An 18,223-nucleotide genomic window follows, 5' to 3' on the forward strand; every position below is an offset into this window, starting at 1 on the left:
TGATAATGAAATGAAAACAGAACTTTAGAAAAGAAATTATTGTGATGCACTAGACACAACATGATTGCCTGTTTCTTCTCCTCATGTTAAATGGTTTAATTTTAGCGATGCGAGACGAAGCCTGTGTCTCGTCTCGTGGCTAACCCAGTCTCATCTCGTGTTTCCGGAACAAGACAAATTGTTATCTCGTCTCCTTTCGTCTAATTTTCTTTTGTAAACCTCATAACAATGGAAATAAAATTGGAAGCCATGCGAATTCGAAATGTAACGAACTTTACAAGTTACAATTGAAAATCGGACAAGAGAGGGCTATGGAATGCTTTCGAGACATTTAAAACGCGATGAGTCCAGACAAGGACATGTCACGTCTTGTGTCGGAAAACGAGACAAGACAGACACTTTGTCTCGTCTCGTCTCGGATTTAACAAAGCCTATATTGTCTCTCCCATGCTGAATTGGAAATCTCTCACCAGAATTGAAGTGGGTCTTGTGTCAAGTGAGACATTTGGGTCAAGATGTGTAAGTCGGTTAGTGGGTCGTGGGTCAACAAGATGTGACCCACGGCAATCCACCACCCACCATGACCCACCATAAACCAGCGATCCACCATAACCCACAGATTCACTACGACCCACCGACACACTCTGCTTAGTGCATTGTATATAGCATCCTCTGAAGAGTGGTGAATATGTCTACATTTTACTTTTAGGGTCTCTATTTTCTTTTTTTCTTTTTTGGCATTTTTTCTATTTACTTACCTGAGATGACTATATCTTACAAGGAAAAAGCAGACTTTGTTAAATGAACTTTTGCGAGGTAGTAGTGCATATTTAAAGTGTTAATATTACAAACTGGGAGAACGCAATAACCAGAAATTGCCTAGAAAATGCGTCTTAAAGTTTCGACTCGACGTATATATGATACGACGCCTAAAATTCCCAAGTGAAGGTTAGGCAGAGAGTGGAGCATTCATGATTCACGAGTAAAGGATAGCGAGTTCGATTCCCGCTCGAGTCAATTTATTTTTGCTTTTACCAATAACGTAGTCATTTATAACTACAAGTAAAATATTAATTCACCATATGTTTATAATGCATGAAACAATAGGAATTTTTAAATCAGTTGTAAAGCTTTTCAATGTTTCATGTGAACTAGATACAAATATAACCTATTTCGTAAAGTCGTTAAATGAAAAATTTTCTTGACGATTCGTGTCTATATCTGTGGACAGAGTGCGAATTGCAAGGGGGAATATTCGGAAATCCCCTTTGGCTATAGCATACATCCAGTATTCCTAGCGGATTTCCCCCTCAACCCCCTTGCAATTCGCACACTGTCCACAGATATAGACACGAAACGTCGGACACAAGGACTGTGGTAACCGTAATACAGCTAGTGATATCAATATATTTATGAATTAGGTTATATTTTGTAACTAGTTCACATAAAACATTGAAAAGTTTTACAAATGATTTGAAAATTCCTATCGTTTAGAATATATGAGCATATAGTGAATTAACATTTTATTTGTAGTTATAAATGACTACTTTATTGGTAAAAAGCAAAAAAAAAGTTGACTCGAGCGGGAATCGAACACTGGACCCTTTACACAAGAATCGAAAATGCTCTACACTCTGCCACACCGCCACTTGATAATTTTAGGCGTCATACCATATATACGGCGAGTCGAAACTTTGAGACGCTTTTTCTAAGCTATTTCTGGCTATTGTGCTCTCCCAGTTTAAATGTGCACTACTACCTCGCGAAAGATGGACTCTAAATTCATTTAACAAAGTCTGCCTTGTCCTTGTTAAATATACTCATCTCAGGTAAGTAAACAGAAACAAATGCAAAAGAAGAAGAAGAAGAAGAAGAAGAAGAAGAAGAAGAAGAAGAAAATGGAGATCCTAAAAGTAAAATTTAGAAAAATTCGCCACTCTTCAGAGGATGCTATATACAATGCACTAAGCAGAGTGTGTTGGTGGGTCGTAGTGGGTATGTAAGTTATGGTCGGTCACGGCGGATGGTGGGTTGCAATGGGTCACGTCCTGTTGACCCACGGCCCACGATCTACTTCATCTCTGGTGAGAGGCTTCCAATCCAGCATGGGCGAGACAATATAGGTTTTGTTAAATCCGAGACGAGATGAGACAAAGCGTCTGTCTCGTCTCGTTTTCCTAGACGAGACGTGCCAAGTCCTTGTCTGTACTCGCCGCGTTTTAAATGTCTTGAAAGCATTCCATAGCCCTCTCTTGTCCGATTATCAATTCTAGCTTGTAAACTTCGTTACATTTCGAAGCCGCATGGCTTCCAATTTTACTTCTATTATTATGAGGTTTACGAAAGAAAATTAGACGAAAGGAGACTAGATAACAATTTGTCTCGTTTCGGAAACACGAGATGACACGGGGATAGCCACGAAACCAGTGGCGGATCTAGAAGGTAAAAACTGGGGAGGGCTGCCTGAATTGAGACTATGATAAGTATATCATGACCTTACTATAAATTTTCAAAACTATATAAATAATAGGCTAAAATATTTTTGTCAATCTGAAAGTGGGGGGGTCCTAGGCCTCCCACCCCCGAGCTAGATCCACCACTGCAAAGACAAAACACAGGTTTTTTCTCGCCTCTCTACAACGATACATTTTCACATGACGAGACGAAACAGGCAACCATGTTGTGTCTAGCGCATCATAAAATTCTGTTTTCATCTCATTATCAAGTTATTTCTCAAAATCCAACCTCGGATCATCTTCCTTTCATTGACTGTCATTGTTTCCTTCACTAACTTGTGTTCATAATTGTAATTTTAAAAAAAATCATTCTATTTTCTACGGTTTTCATTAAACGGTCAATCTACGGTTTTCATTCTACCACTTGTGAAGTGGAATTAACATATGATAGGTTATAATGGTGTTGTGAATGTTTGTTATGTGTCTAATTGTATGAAACTAATGTATATTTAGACAATCGATATTATGTGGGGTTAATTGCATTCATCTATTACTACTTAACTGTCTATGTATGGTATATCTATCAGTGTAGTGTTCTACGTTTTCCTTCACAGTTGTTTGAAGGCCCTGGATTAAGTGCTATGGAACTGTATAATAGTGTAGGCATGTAACGTTGATGGGGAAATGGAAGTTAAAACTACAGCATGAAGTGTGGAAAGAGGGATCTTTCTTTTTTTTCTCTTGAAATGTCTGTAATGCATTGCATGTTCCGTTTACTGTATCGCTATTCTCGCTGCTTCCTTCAGGCGTTATTCAGCGTGCCTCGGTAGCTAGCCTGTGCACAGCAAAACTCACGAGTGTAATATGCATGACTCACTGTGTAACGCAGTGTTGCAATAACTTCGCTTTGTCATTAACAAATATAGTGCTTTTGCTGTCTTGAATATCAATAAAACTGGTTGTGGAAAAAATAACTGAATACGAATCTGCTAAAAGTCTACTTATATAGTTTAATATTGTAGTCTCAATATGGTCCCTTATCCCAAAAGTTGTTTTTGTTTTCACAGGACATATTTGGGGAGAGGGAGAGTTGTGTAAGTCACAATATTTTGGCATTCGGGATATTAGTGATAAGTTGTTCGGATCTTGGAACCTTAGGTGATAACGCTTGCAATTATTACTTTGCTGTTTTATGCAGTATTGAATTCAGACATTTTCACCCGGGGGGGAATGTCAACTCCTCGGGAGGGAAGGGTTGTTTTTCTGTATTTTTGCAAGAAAGCAGCATATTTAACAATTCCGTTCACATGCACATCTTACCTAATATTGAGACTAATTGCTGATAAATATTCAATGCGAGATTACAATTAAAAAAAAAAACAATCTTTTAATTTTATCTAAAACATTAAATAAAGTCTGACAAAAATGTTTTACACTAAAGTTTAACTGCTATTTAGGTCCGTTACACAGTCACGCAGAGCTCCGCGCGCGGAGTTTCGCGTGGCAAGATTGTTTTATTGTTTCTTATGGATGCACACATAGTCACGCGGAGCAGCCTCCGCGTTCTGTCCTCCGCGAAGCGGATAGGACCATTGAGCAAATGGGTGCTTACATAGTCAAGCGGAACTCCGTGCGCGGAGCAACAACTTCCCTTTAAAATGTAAAGAGCAAGGTGCATAGTAGCAAAACCAAAATGGAGATTGATCCAGAAAGACTTATTACAGAAGTTGAATTAAGACCATGTTTGTGGGATCCCGCTTGTGTAGAATACAAAAATCGTGAGATTCGCAATTTTTTCAATTAATTCATCGAACGACCGGACTGACATGCCAAAATAATTGAAGAATTTTTTTCTCTACACACACAGTCACAAAGGCTCCCTTCAAACTTCTTTGAGTAACTAAGGGGTGACTTTGGAACCGCCTATTTTTCTGTGTTCGTTTTCTCTTCTTACAGAGATAATAAGAAGCCAGTATTGTCCTTTCGATCTTACTCATGTTGACTCGCAACACTGACTGAGGAGAATTTTGTATGTAATCACGTGACGCGTAGCGCGTAGCTACGGATGACTGCGCAGGCACAGACGCGTAGCGCGGAAGACGAGGCGCAGAGCGCGGAGCTCCGCTTGACTGTGTAACGGACCTTACAGTAGCTATTTTTGTTATTATTTCCTATATTCAGTAGTTACTTTTTGTAACTAATGTAGAAGTTTTTTAAAAAGATTTAAATTAACTCAAATATTTTTTGTCCTAAAACAAACATACATAGGAATATCTTAACAAAAAGTTATCATTCTTTCTCACACTTCTGATTCTAAATCAAGCATATTAGCCTTGGTATAGTTTAGTTTACGAAATCTTCAGTAGGATTAGTGCCGTGCCGTGGAAAATCAGCGCTCGGCGCGAGAGTATACGACAGCACCTCCGTATATATGAGTGAGGTCGACAGACCAGCCGCGAAAGGTAAGAAAATGTTAAAAAGTAAACCCTGCTTTTCCTTGATTTTGAACACTTTTCACTACTTTTTTCCTTTCATTTTATATATGTGCACATGTGAGAGAGAGATTAATCAAGAGTCAGGGGCAGATGCACATGTGCACTGTGTTTCATTTCTCTGTTTTTCTTTCCTTGCTTTCTTTTGTTTTTCCCTCCCGAATTTTGCGCCCCTTACTTCGGCGCTCGGGGCTGTTGCCCCGCTTGCCCCTCCCCCCAGGCACGGCACTAAGCAGGATCTTCATCACCTTCAATAGCAATATTTCATTTATATACTACTATCATATTGATAAATTCTATATAAATCTCTAACCCAGGAGGGATAACTGTTCCTCCCTGATTCCTCTAAATGACGCCCTCTGAATCTCACCCTTTAACTGACTTATTTTTAATTAAAGAAAGGTGTGTTTACTTTAACAATCGTAAATCATATTTACGTCTGTTACTTCCGATGCGAGAAATAGAATTTAGGCGCTCTATTTCAAATAACGCAAGAACTGTACATTTTCAAGAACTGAAGTCTGCTGACATCAAAGATCATATGGAATGATCGAAAGATCTTCCCTATCTTTCCTTTCCTATCTCAATCTGTGCTAGTGCTACCTACTAATATATAATATTATAATATAAAGCGAGAGTATAGTACCTACTAAAATACAAACCTTTATTCAACAGTTAACAATTTCGTGTTCTGTCAAACTCGGTCATAGCGTTAAGAAATACAAGTTTTATGGCTATTTGGTATTCTATCTTAAATGTTACAAGTTTACTATTTATATAGAATGGGTCTGCGTCATTTGTATGTATATTGAGAGATCGGATTTCGTCTGCACGTGAACGGAAAGAAAAACAAATAATTGGGTGAAGTAATTTCTACATTTTGTGACTGAAATTTTTTGTTTCTCCGGGGGGGAATGAATTTCCTTCGGGGGGGAGATTCCCCCCCGGGCTACCCCCTGAATTCAACCCTGGTTTTATGGCTGTTTGTATTCGGCATTCTTATTATGTAAGCGTCTATTTGGCATCTCGTTGATTTGAATGGAAGCAGCACACTATCAGTTCCGGGAGCATCTCTCTCTCTCTCTCTCTCTCTCTCTCTCTCTCTCTCTCTCTCTCTCTCTCTCTCTCTCTCTCAGCAATAGGCACATTTTTGATGAAATTTGTCTATCGTAGGGATTCACATGGGCGAAATTCGGGAAAATCTCCAGTTTTTCCGGTCACCACTCTCTGATACAACCCCTGATTAAATACACTTGCTTCCTCATCTATATTGTCTCACTTCTCTAAGAAATTTCACCGAAATTTTTAACTCGTTTTTACTTAACATATTAAACGAGTAATACGCTCTCTTTTACCACCTTTCATGTGCTGTATGCATTATTTAAAAAATATATATACTACTTCGAGCGGATTCGAACCGCCGTTCTTTGGATTTGTAATCTAGCGTCATAATCACTACACCAAGATCGTTGTTTGTTAAACGCTTAGTTGTTGGCATATTTGTTTTATTTGTATTTTATGTTCCCACTTCGACAATTTTTACTATTTTTTTTTTCGTTTACCAGGTGTTTCTGGCTTTCTCTTTGGGTGTCGTCCTTTATTTACACTATGCACTATTCGTATTCACAGCTTGTGCCCCTCTGCAATGTCTTATTCAGATTAGACTTTTCTTCTTGTTCCTCAGTAAACATTTGATTGGTTTAATTCTCATACTCTCCATGGAATGCCAGACTCAAAAAACAGGTGTACATTTACGTTCCTGACAGATAATACATACAGTGGTTTCAAAATGACAAAAGTAACTAAACACACATAAATGCAGACAAATACTACTGTTTACTCAAATATGTACAGTTAGAAACAATATTAAGTATAGGTTGGAGCTATAAAAATGGTAGCTTCAACCTAGACTTAATATTGTTTTTGACTGTACAATTAATCATACAAAAGCCTACTAGTTATAAAACAATTTCCTTGCTTTTGACGTTTTTCCAGGAAGTACAACGCCCGTATTCTCCCATTTTCAGCAACCAGCAGTAATTGGCCATCATATTAACAGTCCAACCAGCTTTATACATCTTATCAATATCTTTTAGTTCTAATGAAATCGTTCATCGTGTTCTTCACTATAGTCACCAAGATTGTGTGGGAAATTTTCTAAATGTGCATGTAAAAGGTGTATTTTGACACTCATATTACACCCAAGATTTCGAAGATCCTGCAAAACCTCTTCTACAATATGTTCTTTATCAGGACTTCTTGTATTAAACAGGAAGTTCTTCACAACATTCCTGAAGCTTTGCCATGCTTTCCTCTCCATTTGGGTCATGGTATTCTCAAAAAGTGTGTCGTTGAGAAGTTTTCTTATCTGTGGACCAGTAAATATACCAGCTGTGAGTTTTTTAATGATCGTAGTGCTAAATACCTTGCATATGTACTTAAAACACTTACTGTCCTTATTTAGAGCACGAACTAACTGTGTCATGATGCCTAACTTTATATGCAGGGGATGGAGTAAAATTTTTGAACGCCAAACGAGTGGTTCGTGTTCAACATTCTTCACGCCAGATGAGGGAGATATTCGGAATGGCCATTCTTTCTTAACCCAATGTTCACCCTTTGCACGAATATCCAATTCGCTAAAATAACAAAGATATTTGGTGTAGCCTGATTGAAGTCCCAGCAGGAGGCCTATAAGTTTAAAATCGCCACACGGAAGCCATTGATGTTTTTTGTAGTGCACATAATCTAACAAACACTTAACATTTATGTCTCTTTCATATGAATAGAATGTGCAAGAGGAATAGACCCAAGAATACTGCCATTGTGAAGTAAGACGCTTTTCAAACTTGATTTGGATGAATCAATAAAAGTCTTGAAGTAGAAGCATTTTAAGTCACACCAAACCATTCTATAAGACCTGGCGTCTCACGGTAGTAAATCATTTATCCATGTTCAGCAAAAAAAGAAATAATCTCATGTTCTCTTTTCCTATACCAAGAGAAAGTAGTTCGAGGTAAAAGTAAGTTTTCTGCTTTGTCTTGAGCCTAAAAGTTCAACACTTTCTTTCGATGGATACAAATTACCGATCAAATCATTTAGTTCTTGCTAGTTAAATAGTTATCAACATATTGTAGGATTCGCCCATAGTAAAATTAATGTCAATCTTCTAGCAATTACTAAAATATATTCATGTTTTCTAGCAGTTTTTTCCCATAGATATAAGTAGTTTTCCCACAGACATAGTAGTACATAAAATAAGTAGTAACTTTATTTTTGAATCTGTGGAATTCTCAAAGAAACTGACGTGATAGAGAAAACACTGATTACATATTTGAAATCAGTGCAAAAATCCAGTTTAGAAAATGTTCTTCGTTTGAAAACATCAGAATGCATGCAGAGCGGTGTTAGTAGAAAGATAGACATACGATGCTTTTCTTCATTCAAATGAAAACACCAAAATTAAAATGAGGCATAAACAACTTAGACAGAAGATGAAATAAGATAATTGACACCTTTGTCGTCGCCACCAACCACTAAATAATAAGAAGAAAGACTTAAGATGTGGAACAAAAAGATGTTTTTATTTTGAATGTAAACATTTAATTTTCAAACTCCTCTCCCTACCTTGTTCTTGAAAATAAGTACAGTTGTCAGAGAAAATTCGACGCTTTATAACATTTTTTGATTGATTTATATGAATTTGCAAGAACAAAAGTTAGTACCTCTGAGTTTACTGTTAAGAAACATTTATCTTATGTGTTGTTTCTAAATTTTAAGGCTTGTCTCGTCAAGTTGGAGGTAAAAATAGTGAACATTCAAATTGCTATACATTAAACAATGTGAGTGAGAAGTCCAAAATGTTGAAATAATAGTTTGATTAAAGGTAAAGTTGGGAAACGTGTCGTGCCTTTTTAACAGCCATAAATGTAACATCTATCGACCACGAATTTTCATGGTCCGAGATCGAACTTGCAATTCACTCACTAAACTGTGCGGTTTATCAATCATGGTAGATGTCCCTACGAATCTGAGTATGGTAAATAAATTTAGTTGTTACATTATGATTCAAACCGTGAATGTTATTTTATCGGATAACACTTCAATGGCGACTAACATAATCGAAATGAAATGTATTATGAAAATAAGGTTCATAATTATAATGTGTTGTTTTCTTTTTAGTAATAGATAACATGAACTTTGTTTTTCAGATATTAACGAATGTGAAATCGATGAAATGACACTCAATTGCACATATGGTTGTTTCAACACCATAGGTTCATATAAGTGTGCAAAATCAGTTGAAGAAGCCATTTTAAATAAAGACGAGGCAACAAACTGTAGTCATGGCTATAGAAGAGACGAGAATGGTGAATGTATAGGTGAGTTATAATAAATTTAGGTTAGTGAACTTCATAATATATGGAACATATATTTATTGCAACTAGATAGCAAGATTATTATTAATTACGTATAGTATCCAAAATATGAATGAAATATAAACGAAGTAAACAATAACTAAATCACTCTGAGAGGAGTTAGTAAGAGAAGAAAGTCAAAAACTTTATAGATCAAACTCGGGCAAGTTAGGCCTATTTTCAGAAATCTGAAACTTTTCCTTGACAGTTTAGGCAGAGGACATACTATTATTTTCTATGGTGACATAAATTGGATGATTGAAATTCAAGATAAGTCAGATTTACAAAACTTACTAACTTCCCCTAATCGAACTGGAAAGTCAACACTTGATAAGCTGATAGAAACCAGAGTATGTCTTAACTATAAACTGGTTATTTAGATCATGGTACATAGTTAGTTGCGTTGTCAAATTCTCACAATGAAACAAACGGGGAATCACTAACACTTAAAAAATAATTCTTCTCTGTGAATAATATTAACTACTTTGGTCATTTGTAAACTTTTGAAAACTGGCATAAAATTTATTTTCCACTACCCTACGAAACTTTAACTCCGTAGATTCTTTTTCACGTTGTTTGAATGTAACTTTTCCTCTTGTAGCTATTAGAAATAGTAATAAACCTACTAAAAGTTGGATTCCAAATGGAAACCACACTTAAAATAAAGATTAATTAATCATGCCAAAATGGTTAATTTGAATTATTTTTCAAAATTTCTGATAATTACCCAAATTATGTTAAAAAGTATAAACACACTTACAAAAGTTACTGAAACTGTGAAACCAATCCACAATTCAAGAACCATTAAATCTTTTAGAATTAAAATTCAGACTATATGGAATTTGTCAATACAGACAAATAAAGATGATATGGATAATTTGAATCATAATTTACAACATTAATCAAATTAAGAATTCAACCGAAATTGCAAATATATTTTATAACATCGCCGCATGTTGGTGAACTTTCCGTCATTGTTGGTGCATTAGAGTAAGTGGTGCATAATAGACACATACTTTGCCGAAATGTATATTTATTATTAACCCAATAACTATTGAGCAAATTTTAGAAATCATAGAATTACTAGTGCTGACAAAATGAATCACTTTGCTAGTGCTGACGAAATGATATCCTTCATTATAGAGCAATTTGCTTCGGTAATTGCTTCTCGCCTGACTCATATGTTTATGTCATTATCGATTATTTTTCCTTAGCGATTAAGTGTTCAAAATTATTTTTGTTTGAAAATAATACAGTCGTTATAATACTAAAAATTATAGTTCTATTTCTATATTGTTAGTATTTTCAAGAATCTTTCAGATGGTAATGCTACATTGGCTAAGGGGGTATTTTCTTGCCAATAAATCAATATTATCACAGGGTAAGCTGTTGAAAGCTTAATCTCCTCAATTTGCAATTTTTGACTTGCAATACTATCATATGTATGATAAAAAACAAAGAATAGAAAATCTCTGATGAACTTACGAAGGCTTTGCAACTTGTGATCAAGTCTTCTACTTGAGAACATACATTCTTATTGTATAGAATTGCTAATAAGTATATTGTGTCGTGTTTGAAGAACAGATATTAGGTAGTTCAGATTATGTAGAAATTCAGCTTTTTGTCCCTGAAGATAAAATACAAACTGATGTACCACACGGATCAGTACTTGGCCCACTGTTTTTCGTATAAATGATTTAGCGGACATCTTTTAAATATGTTTTAGTTACTGGTGACGCCAATATTATTATTACTGGAAACTCACAAAATATTAAAGATAGCGAGTGTATCATACAATCGATTGACTGACTATGTAAATACAAACAGACTAGTTTTAAGTAATGGTAAAAGAATCTGCTATGCTTTCATTATCCTTTCAAAAACAATATTCTCTCTTATGTAGTAGTAATTAACAAAATAAAAAAAACTTTTCTGGTTCAAATAAATTTCTTGATGTGAAGATTAATTGCAAAATAAATTCGAATGACCATATATTTCAATTTTAAAAAAATTGTTAAACAACTAGTAGAACAAGCAAAGGATTTTTTCAGTCTTCTATACAAATTCAGTCATCATTGACTTCTGGTATTATGACCTGGAGTTGTTCTAATGAAAACATTAGAACACTTTGTTTATAAAAGAAGGTATTAAAGATTATGTTTGGATTCTTGTCAAAGAATTCTTGTAAGTATATCTTTCAAGTACAAAACATTTTACATCTTCTTTGTTTATACGAGGCGTGTTTTTTAGGTAAGTATCGTTTTGAAATTCTGTCACCGCAGAGCTGCGGTCGCCATTCCGTGCATTTGTGTTGTGTACCTATACCCTATCTATTGGTAAACAACAGACGCCACTACGGAAACATTCGACCGTGTTTACGATTGTTTGTGAGTAGTTAAAATGCCTCCGCCATTGAGAATCCGCAGACTGTGAAATTCGCACTGTGATTCGTTTCTTAGTACTAAAGGCCTGAAAGCGTGAAAAATTCATCGCCAAATTACAAAGTGTATGGAGAAACCCTTATGAGCGATGGATTGGTACGGAAATGGATTAGAACTTTTAAAGATGGTTCATGAATATTCATGGTGAGGAACAAAGTGGACGACCTTCTATCATCACTTAATACTTGGTGCAGAAAGTTGATGAAAAAGTAACAAAGAAGAGACACTTTACGATTTCGTCGTTATCTGATAAGTTTCCTGAAGTTTTAAAGTGTTCTCTACGAAATTATAATTTAACGCTTAAATCGATAGTTGTGCTTAACTGGGTACCAAAAATGTTTTCTCAAGTTTTAAGAAATGTTCCCTATTAAATTGTGAGTTAAAGCTTCGGAAGTTGTGCTCACGCTGGCTACCAAATATGTTGATTTCGGTACACAAATCGAAAGCGTTTAGCCAGTCATTGACTTTCCTTGAGCGGTACAATGAGAAAGGTGATAATATTTTAAGGAAAAGGCGAATAAAAATAGGGACTTAAGTACACCGGAATAGAAACAATAATCCATGGAAGGCAACAATCAACATCATCCAAGAAAGTGAAGTTCTAGCAAATAATTTCAGCTTGGAAAAATCATATGTATGTACTATGTTCTGGAACAGGAAGGGGATACTACTAGTAAGAAGGGGGATATTTTCCTCATAGTGACACAATAAATTCTATTATGTTTTGTGCGATGTTACTAAAACTATGCCGTGGAATCCCAAACAAAAGACTTGGCATAATGAGTAAGGGGATCGTTTTGCTTTACGACAATGTCCATCACACGCGGGAATTCAAATTCAGAATCTCACCACATCATTTGTTTGGGGAGAACTTGATCATCCTCCGTACAGCCCTGATCTGCACCGCGTGACTACCAAATGTTCCTGCATTTGAGGAAGCATCTGGGTGGTCAGCACCACCACGACGATGATGAAATCAAAATGGCTGTGTTTCAGTGGATGTCAAACGAGGCGGCAGACTTCTATGAGAACGGTGTTCCAAAGCTTGTTATAGAGTACGATAAGAGCATTGATATTGTTGATAGCTATGCAGAAAAATAGATTATGGTACAGATTTTCGTGCGACAATAAAGTTACAAAAAGTATACTTGTATTATTATTATTATTATTATTATTATTATTATTATTATTATTATTATTATTATTATTATTATTATTTCGAAACGGTACTTCAGAAAACACGCCTTGTGTATATCATCATCATCATCATCATCATCATAAGTATTCTGCGTTTATTGGCAGGTCAGTTGCCGCAGCTGAGAAGCTTCCATACTCCACGGTCCTCCGCTAACTTCTTCGTCTTCGCGTATGATCTTTCTGTTTTTATATCATCCATTAATTGTAGAGTCCTTCGCCCCCTCCCTCTCTTTCCCGCCACCATACCCCCTAGGACGTCCCTCATGATACAATCTCTTCTTAGGCAATGTCCCAACCAGTATCTCTTCCTCTTCCTAATATCTTAAAGTGTTCTTTTCTCACCCACCATTTCTAACACTCTCTCATTCGTTTTCCGCTCGACCCAACTAATTCTTTCCATTCTTCTCCACGCCCACATTTCGAAGGCTTCCAGTCGATTTTCATCACCTTTACGTAATGTCCACGTTTCTCCCCATACAGTACAGCACTCCACACGAATCATTTTATGAGTCTTTTTCTCAACTCTTTATTCAAGGTCCCACAAAACAGACTTTTCTTCCTCCTAAAGGCTTCTTTCGCCATTCCTATCCTTGCTTATATTTCACGTTCGAACTTCATGTTATTACTAAGAATACTACTCAGATATCGAAAACTATTCACTTGTTCTATTTTTTCCCCTCCTACTTTTATATTTCACAGACCCCTTCCTTCCAATAACCATGGCTTTTGTCTTTCTAACATTTATTTTCATCCCATATTCTTCAAAGCCCTTTCTCATTTTTTCTAACATTTTATTGATTTTCTTTTCAGATTCTGCAACAGCGCCATATCGTCTGCAAATCTTATGTATCTAATCATTCTACCTCCTACCGAAATGCCATCATTATCATGTGAACTCTTTTTCACTATCTTTTCTAGATATACATTAAATAGTGTTGGCGAGAGGCAGCACTCATGTCGAACTCCCCTTCCAATTGCACTCTCTTCCGTCAGTTCTTCCCCTATCCTAACACTTACTTGTTGGTTCATGTATAAGTTTCTTATGAGTCTTCTATTTTTCCATTCCAACCCTATAATCGTTAGAACTCCCAACAACAATTTCCAATTCACGCGGTCAAAAGCCTTTTCTAGATCAATAAATATAACATACACCTCTTTCCCTTTTTCTATAAATCTTTCACCGATCGCCCTTAATAATCTAATTGCATCTCTTGTGCCCTTGCCTCTTCTGAACCCGAACTGCTCCTCCTCAATTTATTTATTCGTTCTTTCATAAAAACATTCTGTTCAGTATTCGGAGCAGAATTTTAGCTACATGAGATATGAGACTAATAGTTCTATAATCATCACATCTCTTTGGGTTCGATTTCTTAGCCATCGGTATCATGATCGTTTTCAGAAAGTCCTTTGGCCATTCTCCTGTTTTATATATTTCGTTGCATAGTCGGAACAATTCTTTTTTTTTCTTGTCTCCTATATTTTTTAATGAATTCGATTGGTATGTTATCTATTCCGGTTGCCTTTCCATTCCTAGTCTGAGATATAGCCTTTTCAAACTCATCCCTAAGAATACTAAATCCTTTATCATCCTCGCCTACTTCATTTTCTACTTCTACATTTAGGCTGTACGGTCTATCCCTACTCTCATATAAGTCTTCAACGTATTCTTTCCACCTTCCTATGACCTCATTTCTCTCGCTGACTACCTTTCCATTCTTATTTTCTACTGCCATCATAATACCCCCTTGTTTCCTCCGAAATTCCATAGATTTCACCTCCTTGTATATTTCCTCATATTTCCCAACTGTTTCTAATTCTTCTGTCCTCACATTTTCTTTTGTAGAACTCTTCCCTCGCTCTGTCTGTTTCTCTTCGTAATTCATTATTTAACTTTCTGTACATCTTTCTGCCCTCTTCTGTTTCAACCTGTTTCCGCATCTTCCTCTCCCTCATTTTCTGTATCATCTGCTCTGTAACCCATGGTTTCTTAGCAGTTTTGTGTTCGCGGTAACCTACTGCTTCTTCTGCAGCCTGCTGTAAGCAACGTTTAATATGTTCCCACCGAGCGTTACTACCTGCACCTATTCTTTCCTCGTTTGAACATTTTTGTTCGAATTTTTTAACGAAAAGATTTCTTATTTCCTCGTTTTTCAACTTTTCAGTATTCAACACTTTGTTACCTACTTTTCTTCTGCCTACATTTTTCAGTTGAATATCTACTTCGGCCAGCACAAGATTATGATCAGAGAAAATATCAGTCCTGGGAAGGGTCTTCGCGTTCTTTAAGTTATTCCGATACCTGTCCTGAATCATAACATAGTCTATCTGATATCTTCCGTCTATTGGTGATTTCCATGTATATCTTCTTCTCTTGTGCTGATTGATCCAAGTGTTCTCAATTACTAGTGAATTCTGTCTACAGAAATTCACCAGTCCCTCTCCCCTTTCATTTCTTTCGCCTAAACCATATTTGCCTACGATACTACCTTCCTGTTTTTCTCCCACAACTTGTGTATATACCTTGTGTATATACATTCTTATATTTACACGTATTTGATTGGCAATAGTAATTTTCATAACTACAATAGTGGACATGTTGATAATCTATAGCTGTATATACTTTCTTTCACAGTATTGACGATTGTAATAAGGAAAAAGTATATTTTTCCGATTTTCATCGTGAACTTCCTAATATATTTATAAATTTAATTTTTGAGCAACATATACTTAGATCTTCGTACTTTTTATATGTGTAAAAGTTTAAGCCAGTTTATTCGAAGGGAAGGAGGAATTTTACGAAAATATAGAAAGAAAGGATTTTTTTCTGAACCTACGAAAGACTTTTGACAGTTTTCGTAAATCTCATCATCGAATACGATGGCATAAACCTCGTACATACAGTAACCTCGGTAGAAACGTCGTAGTACACATACACATGGGCATGTCAAATTGTTAGAATTTGTGAACGTTTTGGGAGTTTCGTAATTGAAATCGTGAAAATTCTTAGACTTCGTCATAGGCTAAGAAACGCTTCCTCTTTTCCCGCTATTTTCGTAAGTTTCCAATTTCTCTTCAGATAAAAAGCGCAACGATTCAGAATAAAAGTTATACGAAAGCCCTAGTATAGGTGACTATGAAAAATATGCATACTATTTGAATATGCCGGTACTTCTTTCATGAAAATAGTAAAACTACATAAATTTTCAATTTTTCAAGGTTTTCACTTTTCTAAAATAGGCACTGTCATCCGCAAAAATGTTCACATATACAGATGGTGATCAGAAAAATGGAAACACCTGAACGAAATTGCAACTTACCAGATTAATATGGTGTCGGGCCACCTTTCACCTTCAGAACAGCCTTGATGCGACGTGGGATGGAGGCATAGAGGTCGAGAATGGTAGCAAGTGGATTTTTACACCATTCCTAGTGCAGGGCATCGGCCAGTTCTGTGAGAGAGGATGGAGGTGGAAATCGTCGCCGGAGTCGTGTTTCCAAGACGGATCACAGATGTTCATTTATTTTGAGATCTGGGGATTGGGGGGCCAGGGAAGTGTTGAACTTCAACCTCAAACCATGCTGTAACAACGCGATCTGTGTGAATGGGTGCATTATCATCCTGGAAGATGGCATCATTGTCCGGGAACGACATCCGGACCATAAGATACAAGTGGTCTCCTAAAATTGTGACATAATCGTTGGCAGTGATTCGTCCGCTAAGTGTGACCACAGGACCCAATGAAAACCATGATATGGCGGCCCGCAGCATCACCGAGCCGCCGCCATGTTTCACAGTTGGGCGGAGACACTGCAGATCATAAGCTTATTTGGGCGTTCTCCACACATAAACACGGCCTGTGGTTGGGAATAGGGTGAAGGATGACTCATCCGACCATATCACACGTTTCTAGTCCTCAACGGTCCAAGTTGCATGGTCGCGGCACCATTTGCGGCGTGCGAAAGCGTTATGGTCCGTGATGAGCGGTTTGGCCCGTGCAACACGACCCCGTAAGTTCATATCATGTAATTCGCGGCGGACTGTTATTGTCGAAACAGGGTGGGGGAGGTGTTGATTGAGTTCCTCCGTCACTTGCTCCGCAGTGGCACGACGGTTCTGCGTGACAATACGCTTTAATGCCCGGCGTGACCTGTCACTCATGATTTTCTTCCGCCCACTGTTCCGCTTCCCCGATGTGGTTTTCCCGTGTGTTGTGTAGGCCGTCATCACCTTCGACACTATCCCACGCGACACACCTAACACAGTTGCCACTGCCACACAACCGTCACACTCACTCCACATAACCGCGCACCAACAATTTGCCCTCTTTGAAAATCTGAGAGGTCTCCCATTTTACACTACCTCCGTCTGCTGCAGCCACTGGACACTGCTGTTCCACTGCGCCTGACGTAGTATGGAGACCGACCTAACACACCACCGGCAGCGGTCCGGCGCTGCGGGCGCCACGACACCATACATCTGCCAACCCATACATCTGACGTGTTGCCAACTACAGGTGTTTCCATTTTTCTGATCACCATCTGTACTTAACTTCCACATTGTCATTAATAACTCAGTTTTCTTCGTATATTATTGCTTCTTACTACTTTCCTGAATAAAACAGTGTAGTAATGAATAATCATTTATGATTCTTGAGAAGAAACAAAGCAAAATAAGAAAGTTATAAGCAAGAGACATTTTTTGTTATGAAACCTTAGTCTCCCATATAATTACGCGAGGAATATTCAGGACGAAATTTGAGGGGAAATGATTTGATGCAGTGCACAATGCACTAAAGTGCTACTAAGTTTAAAGAACAGAAAAATACATATTTCTGCGATCAGCATACAATTCACACTTAACGCAAAGCTCCATTATGCAAGTTCAATCAATATTTTCAGCTGAAATTACTGAGAAAAACAGAACATGCCTATTTAAAATTCCAAGTGTGAGCCTGCGCTGCCAGAGGTTCTACAAGGAACAATGCATTTTTTCATAAGATAACGTCGTAGCAAAGCAGATTTCTAGAATTAAAATACAACAGTTCGAACTTGACATAATAGGTTCTTCTTTTTTCAATATAGGAGAATTTTTTTAAAAAAATAAAATTTTATTTTGAAGTCTGAAAAATATCAAATGAACGTCACGTTTTAAATCAATGTATCGTTTTAAAGTTCAGTTACATGTATTTACCATATCCATCATTTGTACACGAAAACGC

The 18,223-nt window shown here is 36.9% G+C and overlaps 1 protein-coding gene across 1 annotated transcript in view; it reads left to right on the forward strand.

Annotated features, from left to right (window-relative positions):
- The window catches only part of LOC145662734 (uncharacterized), a gene marked incomplete in the record, with an annotated part of 1,843,005 nt that overhangs the window by 1,085,853 nt on the left and 738,929 nt on the right, over positions 1 to 18,223 (forward strand). The window contains 1 exon segment of the mRNA XM_081728599.1: positions 9,160 to 9,330. Within this exon segment, the coding sequence (XP_081584725.1) occupies positions 9,160 to 9,330 (171 nt within the window).

This window comes from Thermobia domestica, chromosome 10 (assembly GCF_964235325.1).
Source record: "Thermobia domestica chromosome 10, izTheDome1.hap1.1, whole genome shotgun sequence".
In the NCBI taxonomy this organism is placed as follows: Eukaryota; Metazoa; Arthropoda; class Insecta; order Zygentoma; family Lepismatidae; genus Thermobia; species Thermobia domestica.